At 33.5% G+C, this 17,204-nt stretch overlaps 1 protein-coding gene across 1 annotated transcript; it reads right to left on the reverse strand.

The window, feature by feature from the left end:
• Positions 1 to 7,836: 7,836 nt before the first annotated feature.
• On the reverse strand, positions 7,837 to 16,670 carry LOC126706957 (serine/threonine-protein kinase STY13-like). Its single transcript, XM_050406550.1, has 3 exons — positions 16,403 to 16,670; positions 14,161 to 15,161; positions 7,837 to 8,404 (listed from the first exon to the last, which is right to left on the reverse strand). Exons 2-3 carry the CDS (start codon positions 15,069 to 15,071, stop codon positions 8,065 to 8,067), a joined length of 1,251 nt encoding a protein of 416 aa, XP_050262507.1. The 5' UTR covers positions 15,072 to 15,161; positions 16,403 to 16,670; the 3' UTR covers positions 7,837 to 8,064.
• Between the last annotated feature and the right edge of the window lie 534 nt (positions 16,671 to 17,204).

The following is a 17,204-nucleotide window of genomic DNA, read 5'->3' on the forward strand; positions in this document are numbered from 1 at the left end:
CCCTCCCACCAAAATTTCATCACTTTCCTGCCTTGAAAACCAGAACAAATCCATAAGTATAGCACCTTGTCAACCTCAAAAAGCATATAAAATAAACGATATTAATTAAAAAAAATATATAGTTGAAATTGAAAATTTTTTGAAACTAATTGAAACAGTACAGTGAAATATATGAATGGTATCAAAAAGTATAATGAGACCCATGAATAATAGTAAAAATAAGCTAAATAGTATAAAAAGCTAGCATTTTCAGCCAATGTCAAACACAACCTTAATCCCTCTTTAGGAACATGTATGAAGAAGTATTTACACTTACACATAAGAGTTGGGTGTAACGGGTTTTAAGATTGGTCAAAAGTCTAATCCTACACACTTTCTAGAACGAGGGTCAAGCAAAGTTTCTAAAAACTTCCACCTGCAAGCTCATCGATCCGTCCCACCAAAATTTCATCACTTTCCTGCCTTGAAAACCAGAACAAATCCATAAGTATAGCACCTTGTCAACCTCAAAAAGCATATAAAACAAACAATATTAATTAAAATATATATATAGTTGAAATTGAAAATTTTTATTGAAATTACAATAAATAAAGCTAAAAACTAATTGAAACAGTACAGTGAAATATATTAATGGTACCAAAAAGTATAATGAAACCCATGAATAGTAGTAAAAATAAGCTAAATAGTATAAAAAGCTAGCATTTTCAGCCAATGTCAAACACAACCTTAATCCCTCTTTAGGAACATGTATGAAGAAGTATTTACACATAAGAGTTAGGTGTAACGGGTGTTTAAGATTGGTCAAAAGTCTAATCCTACACACTTTCTAGAACAAGGGTCAAGCAAAGTTTCTATCTGATTTAAATGAAATAAAATAATTGGATGGAATAGGATTCATTATTGAATCTAAAAACTTCCACCTGCAAGCTCATCTATCCCTCCCACCAAAATTTCATCACTTTCCTGCCTTGAAAACCAGAACAAATCCATAAGTATAGCACCTTGTCAACCTCAAAAAGCATATAAAATAAACGATATTAATTAAAAAAAATATATAGTTGAAATTGAAAATTTTTTGAAACTAATTGAAACAGTACAGTGAAATATATGAATGGTATCAAAAAGTATAATGAGACCCATGAATAGTAGTAAAAATAAGCTAAATAGTATAAAAAGCTAGCATTTTCAGCCAATGTCAAACGCAACCTTAATCCCTCTTTAGGAACATGTATGAAGAAGTATTTACACTTACACATAAGAGTTGGGTGTAACGGGTTTTAAGATTGGTCAAAAGTCTAATCCTACACACTTTCTAGAACGAGGGTCAAGCAAAGTTTCTATCTGATTTAAATGAAATAAAATAACTGGATGGAATAGCATTCATTATTGAATGAGTTGAATCTAAAAACTTCCACCTGAAAGCTCATCTATCCCTCCCACCAAAATTTCATCACTTTCCTGCCTTGAAAACCAGAACAAATCCGTAAGTATAGCACGTTGTCAACCTCAAAAAGCATATCAAACAAACAATATTAATTAAAAAAAATAAAACCAGCTAGACAAAACTTATCTCTCTCTCTCTCTCTCTCTCTCTCTCTCTCAACTCTTTCCAAAAACCACATTGACACTGAAACTTTCAATCAATAATGAAAAAAAAAAAAAAAAAAAACCCATAAAGCATGATGTGTACAATAAAAATTAGACAAAGAATGGTGACAGAGAGGTAGAGCTAAGCTTATTTTAATTAGACAATTCAAGGTGACCCCATCCATGGAGGAAATACGTGGGCCATGATCCAGATTATGTAATTGGTGTTATGGAGATTGGAGTATTATAATGTGGAGGCAGATATTGTGATTCTGGTTGCAATTATTATTATTGTGTGTTACGTGGTTGTGATCATTGCTGTAGGGCTAATACACCGTTGTCATGTTTTCCTTATTGTGCCTAAATGTTTATGTTTGAGATCTATTGAATTAACTCATAGCAGCCCTTATTAATTTTTTTATTTATTCTTGTTGAATAATGTTGTAATATTCACATGTGAGTAGTGTGATTAGTTAAATAACGAAATCTCACATTGGATAGTAACAAGCAGTTAATATAAATAACATAATTGGATCAAAAGTTATTTAATTGCTTAACATTTTGGGTCAAGTTTTGTTCTTATATATTATATTAACTATTCAATTGGAGTCTATCCAATATGTTCTATCCCCAACACATACAAATCTAATGCTTTTTTGTTACCCCTTCAACGGTAGTGTGCAAATTACCACTTATTGGGTTTTTAGCTCATTACTTGTTGTTCCTTTTTTTTTTCCCCCTGATGAGCTGCTTAGATTCAGTCATAAGAAGTTGCTAGGAAGTGATCGTTTTGGTGAAGGTGGATTGCTATTGGGATTTCGATCACATGGTTGTTCTAGAAGAATTTCCTTGAGTTAGAATTTTAAGTTTTCTTTTTTATGTAAAAAGTTTACTTCCGTGAGGAGTTGATTGAGACTCTGGTTTATATTCAAACCTATGCAATTTAGGTCATTTGGTTATTTTGAAGGTTAGATTGAGTACTATGTGTTGCTTTTGAGATTAAATTTACTTTGGGGATTTTATAATGTAGGTTAAATATGGACTTTTTTTTAATTTGAATTTTTGTGGCATTACATGAATGACCTAATAGTTTCAACCTTTACAAGCAAAAGTCCAATTTAACTAAAATAAAATTAAGATAGAAATTTTCACATCAGTTTATATAAAGCATAATATATAAAATAAATCTATCTATTTACCTGAAATGTGACTTATGAAAGAACAAGAGAGAAAAAGGACACACGTAGTAAGGAAAAAGATGGACTCAAAACTCAAAAGGATGTAAACTTCTTTAGCATGTAATAAGGCCTAGCTCAAAGAAGAAGAGGAAAAAAGAAGTAATTTGGCAAGAAGAATAAGCTCTATTGTGTAAGAAGAGATATGATCATATGGGTACTAACCATACTTTTCTTTTTGGTCCCTTTGACCTTCAAGTTCAATTTTTGCCTCTCTCTCTCTCTCTCTCTCTCTCTCTCTCTCTCTCTCTCTCTCTCTCTCTCTCAATGCTACTAGCCACATATTTGGAGTTGTGCAAATTGTTGCCCATCACACCCAAAACTTGGCTTCACTAACCAAACCCATTAACAATTCCTGCAGTATTTGAACAACCTGAAGATATCTTTTGGGCAATCATATCCTGATCAACTTAGTTCTTCTTCTCAAAAAAAAAAAAAAAAAAACCTTAGTTTTGATGGTATGAACCTTGTATCAAATTGTGACATGAACGAGGCGCTTGGATTTTCTAATTATAATATGCCAACTGGTTTTCAAAAGTCCGCAACATTTTTAGTATCAATTTACTTAATTAGTAATTTATTAATGCCATTAAACTTTTGTTATGTATTTAGGAAAGTTTATAGTTTTACTTATGATAATCATATTTAGAAACTTATATTTTGAGATCAAGCACTTTGTGAACCAGTATCCGAAGTTAAAGAGTAATGACATGCAATATCGAAATTGTGAATTTTCACCTGATTTGAAAATTTTGAGAACTCTAAACATGTCTATGTCTATGAATTTGTTGATGTATGATTTAGAAACCAATTGAATATTTTATTTAAATTTATTTGATATGTAGTTGTCAATTCTAGCCAACAAGGCCCTTGCAGCTTTGTAGAGGAAAAAGTTTCTTTCCAAACTAGTTTGGAGAAAAACTCTTTGTTGAGGTCTAAAAAATCACAGCACCCAAGCTCAAAGAAATAACACAAAGGGCCATAGAAAATGAAATTAAAAAGAGGTGGTAAGCCGAAAAGGCTTGAAGCCCAAAAGCCATAAAGAGACAAGCCTTAAAGCCTATGAGAAAAGAAGAAAGAAAAAGAAAAAAGGCCCAGATCAAAAGATTGGAGAAAGACCAGCGTAAAGAGCTGAGTCAGGATCCCCAGAGGCTGCCAAAGGCTCGGGATCCCCGAGGCGTGTAGCACAACTAAGACAGGATTAAGATAGCTCAAAGAAAACGCCAAAAAACACAAGAAACGAAGGGCAGATATGTCCTTCTTAGGTACCAAAGATCCAGCAAGAAAAAGGAGAAAGCCTAGAGTAACCACTCACAATGCAAAGGAACGGTACCTCGGGGAACCAGAATAAGGAGCTATAAAAAAGGAAGTAGCAGCGAAAAACTTTCGAACCAACAGAGTTGGATTCCGCTCACTTGGGAAAAATGACAAAGAGGAAGGACGGCCAAAAGCTGAACCATAAGGAACGTGACATTAGAAACAAGTACATTCCGGAATGAAAAGTCAGCCATGGGCTTTCGAAGAAACAGCACCAAAAGGAGGAAAATATGAGAAGCAGGGAAAGACTCAACCTTCTGAGCGATGGGCACAAAACGGGCTCTGGTACCCAGGGAGCAAAATAGGGGAATCAATAGTTCCCTAGAACTCTAGAATAACACTATAAAAATTAGGGAAAGCAGCCGGTAAAAGGGAGAAATTTTTGTGAGAAAGCAATAGAAAATCACAACCGAATCGTTGAGAAAGCTCTGTCGAAAAAACTCAAAGAAAGTAGTAAAAAATCTCCCGGTATCCCAAAAATAGCTACTATAGCACATACTTGGATTCAAAAGGATTCAAACTTTGCAAGTTTTAGAGGTTTGGATAGCCATCTAAGTCTGTAATTTTTGAGCTTATTTGAACCTTGTATCACGTCTTAGTGAGCACATTGTAACCATAATAAAGAAAAACTAATGAAGTATTTCTTATTAATTTGAGGATCCCTAACAATTGTTTTGTGTATTTCCTAATTACTTTGCATTCCTTTTGCTGTTTTCATTATTGTTCAATACAAATATTCTCGTTTGCTAGTTTATGTGTATTGTAGGAAACATGCCATATGCACCACTTGGTTCTTAAACAATCCCTTAGCTGTGGTGAACCAAAGCCCAGTCCACCAAACTAGAATTATTTGGCCCAAGATCCTTGAGTCTGTGTGCTAAAGAAAAAGGCACTCTCATACCCTTCAAATTCCTCTTCTATATTTTGGGAATTTTGAAAATCTAACCGTTGGATTGCATATTCTTATTATATTTTTCATACTTGCAAAATTTCAAGAAGATCAAATATTGATAGCTATGTTATCAATGACATGTTTAAATTTCAAATTTTTGTGGTTAAAAATTATGCATAAAAATGCATTTATTGATCACATAGTAAATAACATTCGACTTGAATGAAATTTGACATGCATGTTAAGAACATAAAAAACATGGAATCCAATGGTTCAATTTTAAAATTCACATTTGATAAAATAGAAAGAGTTTGAAGGATTTTTCTCCAAACTTATTTGGAGAGAAACCTTGTTTCCTTGTAGGGAAAAAGGTTCATCTTCAAACTAGTTTGGAGAAGAAGTCTTCAAATTCCTCCTATATATTTTGATTGGATGTAAATTTTGAAAATTTAACCGTTGAATTGCATGTTCTTATCATATTCTTCATACTTGCAAAATTTCAAGAAGATCAAAGATTGATAGCTATGTTATCAATGATATGTTTAAATTTCAAATTTTTGTGGTTAAAAATTATGCATAAAAAAACATTTATTGATCGAATAGTAAATAACATTTGATTTGAACAAAATTTTACATACATGTTAAGAACATAAAAAACATGCAATCCAACGGTTCAATTTTTAAAATTCACATTTGATAAAAAATATATATATAGGAAGAGTTTAAAGGATTTTTCTCCAAACCTGTTTGGAGAAAAACCTTATTCCCTTACAGGGGAGTCTGTGTGCCCTTATAATGGGAAGTCTATTTTTGATATATTTGTGCTCATGGGAGTCTGGTGCCCACAATCTATAGCGAGAATGTTCGGTCTCTATGTGTTGAATATGTTCTACAATGAAAGTATGTTTAATTTTGTTATGTAAACAAATATTGTGCATTCTAATATGTTTTCTCGGTAAATATATATTCGGATTGACCATTGGTTAAGCATGTTAAACTCCCTTCAATAAATTGGTATCTTTGATATGTTGATAAGCTTTAGAACGATTTTGTTAATATTCAGTTTTACAACTCTCTGAAGAGTTAGCTTGATCCTATTTTGAATTATATTATAGACATGTGCTTACTGAGTTGTCAAGCTCACCCATTTCTTATTCTTTTTCACGGTGAAGTTTAAACTTCTTTCTCAAAAAAAAAAGTTTAAACTTTGAAGGAATGGTTGACATGATTGGATACTTGGGGAATCACAAAGACATTACATAGATTTGAACCTGTGAGAATGTTTCACCATATTTTTAAGATTCTGTTGTCATTTGAGAAATAAAGTTGTAATGTGATTCCTGGATTGATTGGATATTGATTATGCATGAATGTGTGAGAAGTATCACATTAGGTATATATTGAATTGATTTGGGTTTTATTAAGAACTATAATGAGTCTTAATTATGACTAGACTAATCATTTTAAGGTATAATGCAAAGCATTTTCCTTGAATTGTCCCATGTAATACTAGGGGTATTTTTGAGAGTTTTAGTAAAAAATTCATTAAATCTAATTTCATTCTATCTGATTCTCCCAATTTTAGGAGAATGAAAATTGAGATTTTGAAGGAATATAGATATCAATTCCCTTCTACCATTTCATTTTCTCTCACTAAAACTTCCAAACAATGGAATGATCTTTCAATTCCCTCCACTAAAACTTTCAGACAAAGGAATGCAAGAAATATTTCAAAATAATTAATTTCATTTCATTCATTTCTCTCCTCCCAAATGAAGTGTTAAAATGTTTTTTTTTTTACCACCGCGCACCCTTGGCATGAATATCACTCCACAAATATAAATGCTTATGGGGTATAGAGGGTAAGAGTCAGAGTTCAAGTCTCTAAAAGAAACTTCGCACACATATACACTTAGATTATGCTAGAGTAGAACTCTATCCCATTCCTCTAACCATGTTATAATTTTGTCTTGTTCTTGAAATCCTTTCAAATTGATTAATTTTTATTCTTTCAAAATAATCAAACTTCTTTTTTTGGAAAAAAAAAGGAAGGGGGGGGGGGGGTGTGGGTTGGTAGAGAGTTATGGAATGTAGAGAGAGATTAAAAATCCTAGTTCAAAAATTTTAACTCAAATCATAATCCATGGAATATGCAAAGAATGTCACTTTGCACTTTGAGATATCTTTTAGTAATTAAAATTTTAAGACATGTAATATGATTTTATTTATCAAAGACTTGGTCTCAATTTTATGACATCCATATATTTTATGTTTTCTAGCATTCTTACTCTTGAAACGTGACTAGTTTGTTAGAACTAATTTTAATTAACAATTTAGGCATGCTTAACCATATATTTTATGTTTTCTAGTGTTCTTACTTGTCAAATATGCCTAGTTTGTTAGAATTAATTTAAATTAACCATTTAGGCAAGCTTATTTATTCAGTTTAAATATTTATTTTATGAATTTTCAAATTTATTTTTATATTTTTTATTTTTATTTGACCTGACTTCTAGAGCGGGTTAACATTTGATCTGGGCTTAATAACTATAGTTAAATGTATAGAGGATATATTTGCTTTGGACCCCAACACCCTCTTTGAGACTGTATTGTATCTCCTCTTCTACTCTTCCTTTTTGAAATTGATCTAGTTGATTTTTGCTTCCTAGTTTTCTTATTTGGTATTTATTCTGCAAAAATTTGTTAAAGACGTCTACAATGATGGATTTTAAGTTTCTCCATATGAATATGATCTCGAGCAAATTGTGATATTTTGAGAGGCGGAAAAACAAAAGGCAAGTCAGGTCAACACAACACTCCGCAATAAGAGGGCATGTATACATATCCATCAATTCTCGTCTATTACTAATTCAGCAACAGAATCCATTAAAATAGAAACCCCAAAACCAGCAGTTCTAGTTGTAATAACAGTTCTTAAACTTGATAATTAGAGGGTACAATATGTTTCTCCTGCCCATTTCTTCTCCTGTTGTTTTTCTTACAGCTGTATTCTTGTCCAATATCTTCTTGGGATCAATCCAGAGTCATTGGTTGGGCCATACAACACCTAAAACGCGCCTTGCGAACCGTTGTCAAGATCTCAACCTCTGCATTCTCAAGCATTCTGACAACTTCAGTGAAGGGGGGTCTGACATCGGGGTTGGCATCCCAGCACCTGGTCATGATCTCACTGAGAGTGGGTAAGCAATCATTGGGAATGATTGGACGGACACCTTTGTTGACAACTGCAAAAGCTGCCTGCACTGCCGTCATGTTTGGAAACGGAAGCAATCCTGTAATGAGCTCCCAAAGAACAATTCCGAAACTATAGACATCTACTTTCTGTGTGTAAGGCCTATGCTGGATCATCTCCCTGCAGACCCAAAAATCACAGGCAAGTAGACAACATTGTAAATTAGAATATGAAGAAATAGACAAAACACACAATAAATCATTATATATTTTAGATTCAAGAATCAAAATGACAAAGCATAGTTAATGCATAGCAAAACAAGATTGTGGTAACTATTCACAAGGTGTTGATAGCTCAATTATTAGATTGCTCAACTACATCTCAATCCCAACTAATAAGGTTCAGCCCCATGAGTCCTTTCTAATGCGTTTTATTTTTAATCTCTCTAGTAATCTTCACTCCGACAACTTGAATCAAAACACTTATTCTCACTTATGCATTCAATGATCTTCACTCAAGATGCCATAATTACGAGATTATAGCAGTTAAAACATAAAACAAAATATTGATGTAAAAGAGTAATTTTGTTTTCTTAGTATCAAGCAATTGATGAATCTAATTAAAGCAATTCCATCAATAACAAATTTCAGTTAGAAAGTACAATAGATGAGAGAAAGATCAAATATGTTCAGAACATGTTGATAATTACTAGATAACAAGAGGGGGGAAATTTGCTGCGATCAATAAAATGTCATCATCAACTTGTATTAAATAAATAATTAACTAATGAGCCAATGCGCTCTAGCCTAATTGGCACCTCCTCCCCTTATAAGTTCTTTTTTTGTGGTGGGGGGGGGGGGGGGGGGGGGGGGGGGGGGTTAGGTTGTGGGTTCAATACCCATTGGCTGCATGTGTAACTTACTAATAACAAGAATAATCTAATTAAGGCTCTCTACCCAATAAGAAATTGTCGACTGACAAGACCACAAGAAAATATTACACTAATAGATGTTCACAAGACATATAAATCTCCACTGAAAGCAAAAATGCATACTTAATAATAATATCTAATTAATTGCTTCTCTACTATATGTGATTAGTTGATCTTTAAAACCGAAAAATGTCTTACCCAATGCACAAAGCTCCCACTTTTTGAGGGGTTTGGGAGAGGTCATGGTAGGCAACCTTACACCCAATTTGATCTTTAAAACCTCAACACCCACCCCCCAACCAAAAAAAAAAAGACAAATAAGCTCATCCAAAATATAGAGGAAAACCAACCAATTCAAAAACTATGGGTTGATCATTGTTGGGATCCTTAACAGCTACTAAAGCCTACCACATAGACCCCACAACAAAGCTGTCTTCCATATATTAAATTTTAAGTAAGCAAAGGATGAGCAACATTTAAGTTACTAAGCATAAATGTCAGCGACCACCTTCCAAAAGCTGTGGTTCAAAAAACTTTGTAGCCCTAAACTGCATAAAATGTTCCATGTCTACCTTCCAACACATCCTTGGACAATTAAACTTCATTCCTTAGCGTGTATATTGATGGGCTAATACAGTTGCCATACTTTTTCATACATAAATATATGACCATTGACACAAATATCATTAAGATTCAATGCAATATTGTTAAAACTAAACAATACCCACCACCTTGCTTGTCTGTTGTCATAGCCACCACCACCATTCTCTCCCATGACGTACCACCACAGCAGCTCATTGCCACCTTCACCACACCATTAGACTTCACTTCCACTGCTAACAGTGCGTAATCTACTCTAAGGTAACAAATAGCAAAGGGTGTACTATACACTGCAATCTTTCCATTGGAAAATGGATCTCAACCCTAAGACCTCAATCTCCACCCCATTCTTATGGGAGGAAGATGTGCCATTTGAGCTATCTATTGGGAAATAAACCCAACTTAAGATAGCAATTCCATGGTGTTACAAAAAAATAAATGCATCAGTAAACTTTCCCACTAAGTCCAATTGTACATCAGATTAGTGCACTAACCTAATTGTCAGAGCCTTGCCATAGTATTCTCATATCTTTCAAATGTCCTCCTCTAAATGTGCTCATTTTGAACTCGTATAAAGCACAAGGCAGGTGTAAAGCCTATTTTTCACAGCTCAAACAAAGCTAGGAGAGAAGGGATTATATTAGGTAGACCAGCTTATAATTGACATTTTAACTTATGCTACCCATGTGAGGCCAGACCTATTATGACTTTGATGAAGATGAGCATAGCTCTTGCGTAATTCACCCTCCTGCTAAAGAGTTCAAACAAATATAACTGTTTCACATTTTCCAGCTAACAAATAATGCAGCCACAGCCAGTGCAGAAATGAAAGCTGTGGATGCCTTGTGCTGAACTCTATCATATACGTGACTACTGACAGATTTTTTTTTATTTTTTTTGCTGATAAGTTAATGAAAACTGACAGAATTGGCTTAGGATTATGCAAATAAGTTTACCATACATACCTAAATGGGTAATAATTTATCAAAAATTTCAAAGTGGTACATGACCACCACCTAAGCCCAAGATTGCAAATAAAGTATTCCCATAAAGAGCTGAGATATGCTTCTACAGAGTACAAACTGAGAGCAGTCATTTAGCAAAGAGTAGTAAAACAGACAAGCAAAATAAATGTTAGTCCTTGCATCAGTTATATAGTATGAATGAATGCAAACTGTGCCACCTCAGAATACAACTAAACTAATATCAAACCAAGACCCAAGTACTAATACTGACCAATTGACCAAAGAACACCCAGGTTCTAAGCACTTGTCAGGAACAAAATCATATCAATCACATTCAAAAGCAGATTGTCTACTTCCAAGAAAGCTCAATGGTTAAAAGACTAGTGCATAAATTGGTAGGTACAACCAACATCAATTGGACAAGGCAATCCCAAACATTTGAGATGTGGGGGGGGGGGGAGTATCAACAGTGTCTTGATTGAGAGGAATTTATGACAGTGATTATATATATATATATATATATATATATATATATATATCTAACCTACAATAAATATAATAACAATTTATAATACGGGGGAAACTATCCAATTTAAAACAGCTTCAAAAAAAATGCCTTATGCACGCTTTAGTATAATAGACTTCACTTGACTCTGACATTGAGGTCTCATTCGAAAGAATATTTCAAATACCCAACATAAGAAATTAAACATACAAAATAGAGATATATGAGTGTGTGTGTGCACCCTGAAAAACTAACCGATCTATTGCAGAAATCAGTTGGATCATTTGATCTATCACTAAGAAAGAGAAAATCTGTTTGGATGCTCAAGTGTGGATTTTATTTTTAATTGTTTATCACACAAAATGTAAAAATTCGATTTAAGATTTTTTATTTTAGTTTAGTTTAGTTTTTACATCACTTGGCCAATGTATTTAATAATTAATAGTACTGTGTAAATGATACTGCTTTAAGTCACTTAATACAACTGATCGACCAACCTGAAATCACCAATTATACCACCTCACAATGTCAATTAACCCAGGCAATTTATCAGTAAAGCAAGTCAAATAAATTAATGCATTCATTAATGAAAATTTGTTAATATTTTTTTCCCAATTTGATGAATTGTCCCTAATTAAGTGTTTATTGCTCAATGTAAGTCAGTTTTCAGTTTGTATCCTTGATGACTTTCTTAGTGTATGTTGTTTTCTTTCAGAAAACATATATCAATTAATCAAGGACCTTCCACAGCCTAAAATCATAGTATCTACCACATAGTAATCAATATATAATATCAGAAAATTGATTGTTTCCCCTAGTATACTTCTGGTATACTTGGGTGACTTGTTTTCCTGATTTATATAATTTTATTACTTATCCAAAATATATATATAGAGAAGGATTTGAGAATTATAAATCCAGATTATCCTTTAAATTCTGAGTTCATTTTCTGATATTACATATACTGCCCACCCTCTCCCTCTCTCACTCTCACCCAACCATCCCCAACACACCCCCCACACCCCCCCCCCCCCCCACCCCCCTTCTGCCCCCCAAAAGAAACATAGACATGATTTGGCACTGTAAGAATGAGGCACATGCATATTCAATTTGTTCTTTGTAATTAGGTAATTTCTGAAATTTATGTTTAGGGTTAAAATCTGATTAACCCTAATCCACATGCACTATTTATAGTTTTAAGGATAAATTAAACAATATGACCAAATTACCCTCTCTACCATACAATATTTGTGATACCCCAAATTGTGCAAATTCGATTGGATTGGATTGTTTGAGTGTGTGTTGTGTGGCTAGGTGGATCTTGGGTTTATAAGTGATTACAAGGAGCCCCAATTGTAACTTGACTAGTCCTTTTGGAGTGTAAGCGTTGATGTGACTAGAGCTTTTCTCTAGTCGTTACAATATTACTCAAAATATTCTTAAAAAGCAGAATCAGCAGATAGCTAAAGGAATCAATATAAATATCACTTTTGAAAAAGTTGAAACTTTCACTGTATTTAACAACTTCAACCAATAAAAGGAAAGGTTAGATTTACCAGAACAATGTCATAAAGTTTTATTATTTATTTTTTATGACATGGAACCTCACCAAGGCAGAACCCTTTGGACCCACCCCCGGGGAGTAAATCATGGATCCATGACCTAGAACAATATCATAAAGTATTAACATCGACACTTTTCCTACTGCAATAAAATGAGTTTCAAACATTCATGATTTCTTTAGATGTAATATGAACAAAATAAATTGAACTTTTCCTTGAACATTATATCCTCATGTATAAAATTTACAACTGTAACCTCAGCCGAAAGATGGTGATTTTTTATTAGATAATCATAGATTTGTTTCCAAAGATTATTTAAAGCAATTTATATAAATATAAATATATATATATATATATTTTATATAAGTAAAAAAAGTAAAGTAATAAATATCATAATGGTGCATGATTTCCTACATAAGCAACTTGGAAATCATGTTAGCATTTGCAAACCAAAACCCATTCTCTTTTATAGACAATATAGAACTTCTATTGGAACAGTTTTAAACCACATCTAATTCAGCAAACATGGTTACTAGACCTTAGGTTACTAGTAATTGCATACCTGAACCAAAAGCCTTAAATTTTGACAAGAAGTAAAGAAAATACTAAAGCATGCTTACGTGCTCTAACACAAAAACTAACAAATATTAATTAAAAAAAATTCGAAGTCACTAGCTATGAACAATGCTGTAACCCTTTTTTTTTTTTTGAGAATCAGACACCCATCCAACAATGCTGTAACCCTAATATTTGTAACCAAGGAACAATGCAATTAAGTTCTCAGAATGATTCTCACAAGACAGTTAGATCTGACCTAATGGTGATCAAATGAATCTTCTAAAATACTTGCATGATCTTAAAGTTAAAACAAGCACAACTAAACCTACCCTTGGCGCACACACACTCACACGCATATAGCCATGTTATTATACAAGTTGAGCTACCAGAAATTTTTCAGGCCTAAATCAAAACATCAGACCAATATCATCTGACTGCAAGCTTATATATGGCATTGATTTTCATGAGCATTTTTGAATATCTTACATTATTGTGGTAGAAAATGTGTGAACAAGCTTAGAATTGGAAACTAGAGGTCAAAGACTCAGAAAAATAAGATGCATTTCTATCTACAAAAAAGATTTAAAAACTTTGATATCTAAAAGCAATTCATATAAAGGATAAAGAGGAAAAATCAGAAGAAGGTAGCAATTAGTAATTCTGAAACATTGGTAAGTGATGGATGCTACTAACTATATTAAATTTAAAAATATTATATGTAATGCAAGCATGGGAAAAAATACCCAGATAGAGAACAGAAAGAGAGAGAAGGAAAAAGCATGAAAATTTTGACAGCTAAAGATCAGAAGTCTTACGGAGCCATCCAGCGATATGTCCCTGTCTCTGGTGTCATTCCCTCAGTCTTCACTTCAATGCGGGCAACTCCAAAATCTGCTACCTTTATGGACTTGTCCGCATTAATCAAAAGATTGTCGGATTTCAAGTCTCTGTGAATCAATCCAAACTCATGCACATATGCCATACCCCTTGCAACATCCAAGGCCTGTTTGACTGCCAGTTTCAATGGAACAGCCCGATTCTGCCGCTTCATCAAAAACTGCCGAACAGAACCCCCCTTTGCATACTCTGTTACAATGCACCATACCATTGGTTTCCGACAGGCACCAATGAACCGAACTATATTGGGATGCTTCAATCTGGCCAACATCATAACTTCCTGCTGAAACTGTTGCTCCATTAACTGAGCCTTTTCCAGATCATTTTCTGGCCTTTCCAAGATCTTGATAGCAACATCCTCCCCATTATAAGTACCTCTGTAAAGTTTCCCAAAAGCCCCTTGAGCAAAAGCTGCCCCCATATTAAGCTTCCTCAAATCAATTGTCCACTCATCAAAGTTCTCAGGCCCCAAAGTGGGGGAATTGCTATCCATTAAAGCTTGGGCCAGTGCATCATCACTCAGAGCATGTGTGACTCTTCCTCGACGATTGACACTCAGTGCAACAGAGTGGTTGTCAGTAGCACGCCTCCGCAACCCTTGGTGGTTCAAAATGCGAGTGTGGGAGTCATTTGAACCAACGCTGCTGTTATCCATAGACATTGCAACAGAACCTCCACCATTGCTTGTTTGCAGGCTTCCAAAACTGTCAATGGACATGTTGGTACCCTCTCCGAGTTTATGGTAAAATCCTTGTGACAAATCATAATAGTTGTTGTCCTGGTTGTTCAGGCCTATAATTCCAGTGAATTTTGGACTAGCTTCCAACATTTTCCCGCCCAGGCAGCAGAACCTTTAAGTCTCTTATTTCTTCAACATTCGAAATCCCAAACTCAAAACCCCCTTAGCAAAACCCTAAAACTACAATTGTTCCACAAGATTTCAGCACCAAGTCTTGATTGTAATAAATAAAAACCTTATATGCAAATAAATAAAAACCTTATATGCAAATAACTTATGCTCTAAAGGTCTTCTAAATTATTCCTTTCTGGGAAAAATTTAAATCTCCACCAAACAATTACTGGGATAGGGAAAAAGAAAATAAATAAGTTTGAATTAAACATCTTGATCCAACATATTGTGCATATTAAATCATTTGGCTCAAATCAGCTGAATTTTCCATTATTTGGTGATAAACAAAAAACATTAAGCATAAGATTCAAACTTCCATATTTGCTTTCTTATGCTTGATTTAATAAACTGAACTCTTTTTTTCTTAGTAAGTTACACGTGCACCCATCGGCTTTTGAATCAACAACATTCACCTCCATCCACTCTTTTAGGAAAAGAACGTGCCATTTGAGCTTTAACTCGTTGACCAAAAAAACCCGTCCTATTTACTGAAACGACATTTATTGCGAAAACTTTTGATTTCAAGAACTTTGTTTGTAAATTATTTATGAGACAAAAAAACCTTTCATTAAAAACAGTATATATCTATAGAGTGAATGTTTCAAACACAAGCAAAGCGTCTCATTTAATTTTGTCGATGAGCTCTAGCTCAATTGGCACCTCAACATATAAGTTCCGGGTGAAGGGTGTGGCTGTGGATTCAAGACCCGTTGGGCGCGTGTGTAACTTACCAATAAAAAAGGTGACTCATTTATTTGACAGTTATATGGCCACTAAATTAAGTAAAATATATAAGCTTATAGAGAGTGAAATTCTGGGTTAACTTACCAATTAAAAAACATATACCATATAACAAAATCAGAGATTTCTTTAAAAACCCTCTCTTTTTTTTTTCAAATTTAAAACAAAACCCAACAGAGCAATTAGATAAAATCAAACAATTTCACACTAAGTACTCATAAAACCCAAACTAAAATTAACCTAATCAAACAAAAATAAACCCATATGAAAAATCAAAGATTTCAATTCACAGATTATTACCAAAATTAAATAGCAATAAAACCATAAATCATAGCCCCAAAATATATATATGCGACAATTTTGGTCAACCAAAGCACTAAAGTAACAGCAAATAACGAAAATTGAGAAAATCAAAACGAAAATTTTTATAAAAAAAAAGTCCATAAACCCTAAAACCTAAGATTCATCATTTTAAGAGCTTCGATTTAGCGAATTCTCGCGAAACTTACCTCGATCGAAAGCGCTCGGCCGTGCGATTCCGATTCTAATCGAATCGGATGGTTACCACATGCAAATCAACGGCCAAGATTTCACCACAGCCCTCTCCCTCTCTCTCTCTCTCTTTCTCTCTCTCTCTCTCTCTCTAGCTCTCTCGCTCTGTGCGTGTGTGTGTGTAAACGTAAAAAACGACGACCAAAGCGACCAACAAGAAGGATCAAACAAATAAAAGAAAGAGAAAAACAAAGAAAATGGGTTTTTATGAGAGTTTTAGTATTAAAATAATGTGTATTACTGTTTGGCTTTGGCCACTGCTATTCTTCTACTACTACTTTTCCTTTTCTTTTCTTTTTTTTTTTTTTTTTTTCTTTTTTTCTTGTCTCTGGGTAAATTTTTAGGGGTTTTCTTTTAATAGTTTCGATAGAATTTGAAACTTTTGATTCTTTTCATTTTTGTTTTTTGTTTTTACCAAAAATATGTTTAGAATGGACAGAAATAGAGACCAAAATGTTATTTCACTAAGTATAATAGTATTTTAGTATATTCCGATCATCTTTCATATCTTCTTAGCTATTCGGCATTTTCTCTAGTAAAAAGTAAAAGAAATTCCAGTTAATTGTGTTTGTGAGTTATTATCATAGAAGGCATTTACTTTCTTAGATAGTTATGAAAGAATTTGAATCTATGACGTTCATTTAATGATATTTGCTTTTAGTTATTCCGATCATCTTTCATATCTTCTTAGTTATTCGGCATTTTCTCTAGTAAAAAGTAAAAGAAATTCCAGTTAACTGTGTTTGTGAGTTATTCTCA

The sequence above is a fragment of the Quercus robur genome, chromosome 11, assembly GCF_932294415.1.
Source record: "Quercus robur chromosome 11, dhQueRobu3.1, whole genome shotgun sequence".
Taxonomy (NCBI): Eukaryota; Viridiplantae; Streptophyta; class Magnoliopsida; order Fagales; family Fagaceae; genus Quercus; species Quercus robur.